The following is a 6,000-nucleotide window of genomic DNA, read 5'->3' as shown; positions in this document are numbered from 1 at the left end:
GTATTTCTAGAAATTTATCCATTTCCTCTAGGTTGTCCAATTTGTTGGCGTACAATTTCTTATAGTATTCTCTCATAAACCTTTGTATTTCTGTAGTGTCAGTTGTTCTCTTTTATATCTCATTTTATTTGGGTCCTTTCTGTGTTTTTCTTGATAAGTCTGGCTAAGGGTTTATCAATTTCATCTTTTCAAAGAACCAGGTCTTGGGGTTTTTTTCCTGTATTTTTTTAGTCTCTAATGTCATTTTTTTCTGCTCTGATTATTATGATTTACTTCCTTCTACTACTCACTTTGGGATTTCTTTGTTCTCCTTTTACTAGTTCCTTTATGTGTAAACATTAGATTATTTACTTGAATGTATTCTTGTTTCCTAAGGTAGGCTCATATCACTATATATTTCCCTCTTAGAAGTGCTTTTGCTGCATCCCAAAGATTTTGGATCAATGTGTTTTCATTTTCATTTGTCTCCATGTTCTTTTTATTTCTTCTTTGATTCCTTCATTGATCCATGGGTTGTTTAGTATTATGTTTCAACTCCATGTTTATGTTGGTGCTTTTTCCAAGTTTTTTCTTACGATTGATTTCTAGTTTCATACCATTGTGGTCAAAAATGATGCATGGTATGATTTCAATCTTCTTGAATTTATTGAAGCTTGTTGTGTGGCCTAACAGTATGATCTCTTCTGGAGAATGTTCCACGTGCACTTGAAAATAATATGCATTCAATATGTATTCTGTTAGTTTGGGATAGAATGTTCTATACGTATCTATTATGTCCATCTGGTCTAGTGTGTCATTCAGAGACACTGTTTCCTTACTGATTTTCTGCCTGGATGACCTATCCATTGATGTAAGTGGGGTGTTAAAGTCCCCTATTATTTTTGTATTACCATCAATTTCTTCCTTTATGTCTGTTAATATTTGCTTTATGTATTTAGGTGTCCCAATGTTGGTGCATTTTTTAAATTTATAACTGCTATTCTTTGTTGTTGGAGTGGTCCCTTTATAATTATGTAATGCCCTTCTTGTCTCTTGCTAGTCTTGTTTTGTCTGATTTTGTCTACTTTGTTTGATACTATATATATTTTTTTTATTCCATTTTCATGGTAAATGTGTTTCCATTCCTTTACTTTCAGTTGGTATGTGTCTTTACAACTGAAGTGAGTCTCTTGTAGGCAGCATACAGATGAGTTTTTTTTTTTTAATCTATTTTGCCACCCTATGTCTTTTGATTGAAGCATGGAGCATTTAGGCCACTTGCATCTGAAGTTATAGCATATAGGTATGCACTTATTGCCATCTTGTTGTTTTCCGATTGTTTTTGTAGTTCTCTGTTCCTTTCCTCTTCTTTTGCTCTCCATGTTTGTGATTGATGAGTTTCTGTAGTATTATGTTTGGTTTTCTTTCTCTGTATTTTTTGTGTGTATGTCATAGATTTGGGGTTTGTGTTACCATGAGGTTCATATATGGCATCTGAAGTATATAGCAGTCTAAATTAATTTGATGGTCATTTAAGTTCAGATGCATTCTGAAAATACAAACACACTTCTTGGGTACTTTACACATTCAGAAAAACTCCTCCAGTAATGAACTATTGAAATGATCCCTGAAAGATTCATGTAAATATATTTTAAAACTCCCAGGACATATTGTTTTGCGTATGGCAGTGTGCTCAATACATGTTTACTAAATAGACCTAAGGAACCCCCTTAGATTGTGACATAAAACCTGTGTATTTCTCTCTCATATTTTCTGATGTCTACCCCAAAGGATAAAACAAGATTTAGGGCCTTTTCCAATTTTAAGATGAAATGTGTCTCCATGACATTTAAATTACTATTCCCTAAAGAGACGGTGCTGTTGGGCTGAATTCTCCCCATCACCTACCTGCTTGGTGCTAGGGAAGAAAATGCATTCTGTGGGACCGGTCTGTGTGCTGAGGTTTGCTCCTTGACAGCTGGTGCCTGACTGGAGAGGACCCCACAGTGTGTCATGTACAGTCATGGGAGAAAAGACAGATGATTGTATCATAGCTCCAGGAAGGATGGTGATGGGCATGCTTCTTCTGATGAGTCAACAAGAGTTATATGGACACGTTATTCTTCTAACAATTAGACTTAATCATTAAACATTTCTTTCCTTGCTTTGTCCCAGGAGGAAAATAAGTCTGGATTTAATGTTTGTAAGTAGTCCTTCTAGCTCATCAATAAATCAATTTTCTATTTTAAGCATTAAAAAGGTAAGGCATTATTATTATTTTAGCTCTAGTAGTAAAACTTTCTTATATTACCCCACATTCTATATTTTATCAGAAATTTAAGAAAAGCAATTTGGAGAAATGCTTTTATTTAGTAAGATATTTAAATAAGTTGATAGAATTTCCCATGGCATAAATACCATATTTTTCAAAACTGAGGTTCTCTGTGTATAATTTCCCACTTTCATGCACCTCTTCTTATATACTTTTGTTTCCCACAGACTTGCTCAGTCAATGAATCCTGTCTTAAATAGTTCATAAAAAGTATTTGGGAGTACTCATATGAAAATGGTGATTGTTCTCATGATGATGCCCTTCTTTGTAGGATCCAAATCTAAAAAAAAAAATGTAATTGACATGTAAAGACCATTCAGAAAGGTCCACGCTTATATAAAATTTCAACCATAATCTATTGTGGTTTTACTTATCTATCATAAAACCAAGAGAGATGTGATCAATCAAATCAGTAAATGAAAAAACAAGAAAGGATTCATGCATATGGGAAAAGCAGACTAAAATTTTAACCTTTGAAGTCCTCTTTCCATGTTTATGAATCATTCCAAAAGCACAACCGTTTAAGAATTATTAGCTGATAATCTTGGCAGAAAATAAAAGTCTAGATTTTGTCTCTAGTCTTCAGTTTGCAAAATATCCATTTTATGGATGAAGGGATCATGAAACCTGAAATGTTATTTTTATTACATTAATGCATGTGTGATCTACTTTAGCACAATTTCAACTTCTCAGTCTTCTATAGGTGCTACAGAGGAACAGCTTACTTTACTGATGAATAATCAATTATACAGCTCTCGTTGGCATGGTGAAATGTAAAAGGCACTAGAAAGGAACTTAAGACCTGAGCAAATGAAGCCACTGACTTCCTTTTCTTCATCAGCAATCACAACCACCAAATAACCTTCATAATGCCAGAGATAGGAGGTCTGTTTATTTTCTCATCTCAAAACAACAATAAGGAATATTAAAATAGCACCTTTGATCTGCTATTCCATGACTAGAACTGAGTCCTAAGGAAGTAATCAAGGCTATGCCCAAAGTTATAATTAGGAGTCCCCAGAAGACTTCTTATAATAATGAAAGAACAAATGTGCAAAACAACTAACTTGGTTAGCTATATTAGATATATCCCTATATCGGAATGTTATGGAATCATTTAAAAAATATTCTCATAAGTCAGTCAGAGAAGGACAGACACCATATTTTTTCACTCATATGTGGATCTTGAGAAACTGAACAGAAGACCATGGGGAAAGGGAAGCGGAAAAAATAGTTACAAACAGAGAGGGAGGGAGGCAAACCATAAGAGACTCTTAAATACAGAGAATGAAGTAAGTGTTGATGGGGGATGGGGGAGAGGGAAAATGGGTGATGGGCATTGAGAAGGGCCCTTGTTGGGATGAGCACTGGGGTTGCATGTAAGCCAATATAACAATAAATTCTATTAATAAAAAAACAAAAATATATTTTCAGAAGAATACATTGCTATGGAAGGAAACTTATCATGTAGTATTTGCATGAAAAAAATCAGGTTAATAAATAAAATGACTATAAAGACAAATGCACATGTACATACATATATGTTTCATACATTTATAAAGTTGGGATAATTGTGTGATATATTGTTGGGAGCCATTTCTGAACTCATAAGTTGAGAAAGAATTCCTTGTGAGGTTAAGGTAAGTTGCACGGACTCTTACCTTCAGATGGCGATATCCACCCCCACCCAATTGTTTCTGCTTGAGCACCGACCCCCAAGGCACCTTGTTGATTGGTATTAGGGGTATTAGGAGTGACTCATTCTGGCCTTGGTATGCTGATTGTACTTTGTGAAGGAACTTACTGTAGGAACTTCTTCTTTTGTGGTTATGGGAGCAACATTGCGATAAACAGGCTATTGACCCCTGCTCACAAAGAACTAACTTTTGCCTTTGCTACGCTAATTCCACCTCAGTGCTGTTCCCCATACCTTTTGCATATCAATGCTCTGGAGAGTTTTTACTGATAAAAGGATTTATCATCAGAATGCCACTTCTGTGCCATCCCCCAAACATTAAATCATAAAATAAAGTTGAGTCTCAGGCAGTGTGGAGAGGCCTGGCTGGTGACCAGAAAGAATCCACCTCTCTCATCCCTCCCAGGCCGACACCGTCCATCCTTCAGGGACCCCTGGACCTGGCTGGAGCGGGACTCTGGCAATATATAGATACATATTCATATAAAAAGCAAAGATGTACCAAAACTATTACCAGTGGTAACCTCTGAATTGCTTATCTCACCACTAGAATGTAAGCTCCATAGGACAAAGGCTGGGTCTCACCATTTTGTCCTCAGTATGTAGCACCAGGCCCAGTTTATGATGGCCCTGTGGTACTCAGTGAGTACTTGCTCAATTAAGGAATGGGATTTTTGGCGAAACCAGTATTCTTTGACTATTTTTATTTAATACATTTTCATATACATATGGAATTTTAAAATTAAGACAGATTTCTACTTATGCTTCTGTTATTTTCATAATCAAACTGAGTGTGAAAACAGATCTAGCTCCTTTCACAGGTGGTTTGGATCAGTCTGCAGTTGTGATTAGCTAAAAATATTTTTTATTTGGACTTCTCCATACTCCTGGTATATGAGACCAAGGTAACCAGGAAACCTTTTTCCTTCCTAGATTTTCTAGCTTCCATATAAGAAGTCACCTCATTCGACAAAAGGAAGCAAACTTTCTATTTCACTTCTCCTGTGACTACTATAAATATTACTGTTGCTATTGTATCTACTGCCTATTAAGCATTCACCATGCACTATTCTTTTTTCTAAACAATTTTATTGAAACTTGCCAAGAGTACATGGGCAGACACGTGCACATGTACATATATGTTGAACATGTATGTTCATGAACAGGATAAAACCCCACATGTATTTCCACTTACTATTCTAAGAGTTCCAGGTGTCAGTCAGACCTCAAATAACTTTAGGAGGTAGGCACTACGATTTTCCCCATTTTGCAGGTGAGAGACCTGAGGCTTAGAGAGATTAGCCAGCTTGCCTGCAATTACCCAGCTGTTCTCTGACGAGAGTGAGGACTGGAACTGGGGAGCTTGACCCCAGAGCCCGTGCTGTACACAAGTACGTTACACAAATGAGGGATGAGATCAAATAGTAATACAAGCAATCCAGACTCAGTTATACGGTGGTTCAGTCAGTTGAGAATCCGACTTCTGATTTCTGCTCAGGTCATGATCCCACAGTCATAAGATCGAGCCCCGTGTCGGGCTTTGCACTGGCTGTGGAGCATGCTTGGGATTCTCTCTCTCTCTCTCTCTCTCTCTCTCTCTCCCCCCCCCCCCACCTCTGCCCCTTACTCACTCCATCTCTTAAAAAAAAAAAAAGACTTGGTTTTAGTTCTTCTTAAATTCATTCCCTATACTTTGGTACAGTTTTTTCTTGTTGTAAGGAAAGACAAGGAAGAAAAAGAAAATGGATAAATTCCATCACCACCCCCCCCCCCACACACACAGGCAAATAAAATAGTCTGAGAAGTTTCCATAATGATTAGCTGGTAAAAGTAGCATATATATCAAATAAAGTAACATATATGGATATGTTCTGGGTTTGGTTTTATGCAAACACTTCTTCTCATTATCTAGTCATAGGAAGAAAAAAGAGCACATACTCCAAAGCACGTATTTTGCTACAAAAATAGATTTCTCAGATAACCTCTATTTAAT

General features: G+C 36.5%; 1 protein-coding gene across 2 annotated transcripts in view; it reads right to left on the bottom strand.

Annotated features, from left to right (window-relative positions):
• Positions 1-2,326: 2,326 nt before the first annotated feature.
• The window catches only part of CWH43 (cell wall biogenesis 43 C-terminal homolog), a 59,031-nt gene continuing 55,357 nt past the window's right edge, over positions 2,327-6,000 (bottom strand). For both annotated transcript variants that reach the window (XM_039241101.1, XM_039241102.1), the window contains exon 16: positions 2,327-2,591. In XM_039241101.1, coding sequence (XP_039097032.1) covers positions 2,513-2,591 — 79 coding nt within the window. In that variant the 3' untranslated portion in view covers positions 2,327-2,512. The remainder of the gene's footprint in view (positions 2,592-6,000) is intronic.

This window comes from Hyaena hyaena, unplaced genomic scaffold (assembly GCF_003009895.1).
Source record: "Hyaena hyaena isolate Hyena2069 unplaced genomic scaffold, ASM300989v1 scaffold_187, whole genome shotgun sequence".
Taxonomy (NCBI): Eukaryota; Metazoa; Chordata; class Mammalia; order Carnivora; family Hyaenidae; genus Hyaena; species Hyaena hyaena.
The sequence above is the reverse complement of the archived record's forward strand: the minus strand, read 5'-3'. Positions and strand labels throughout refer to the sequence as shown.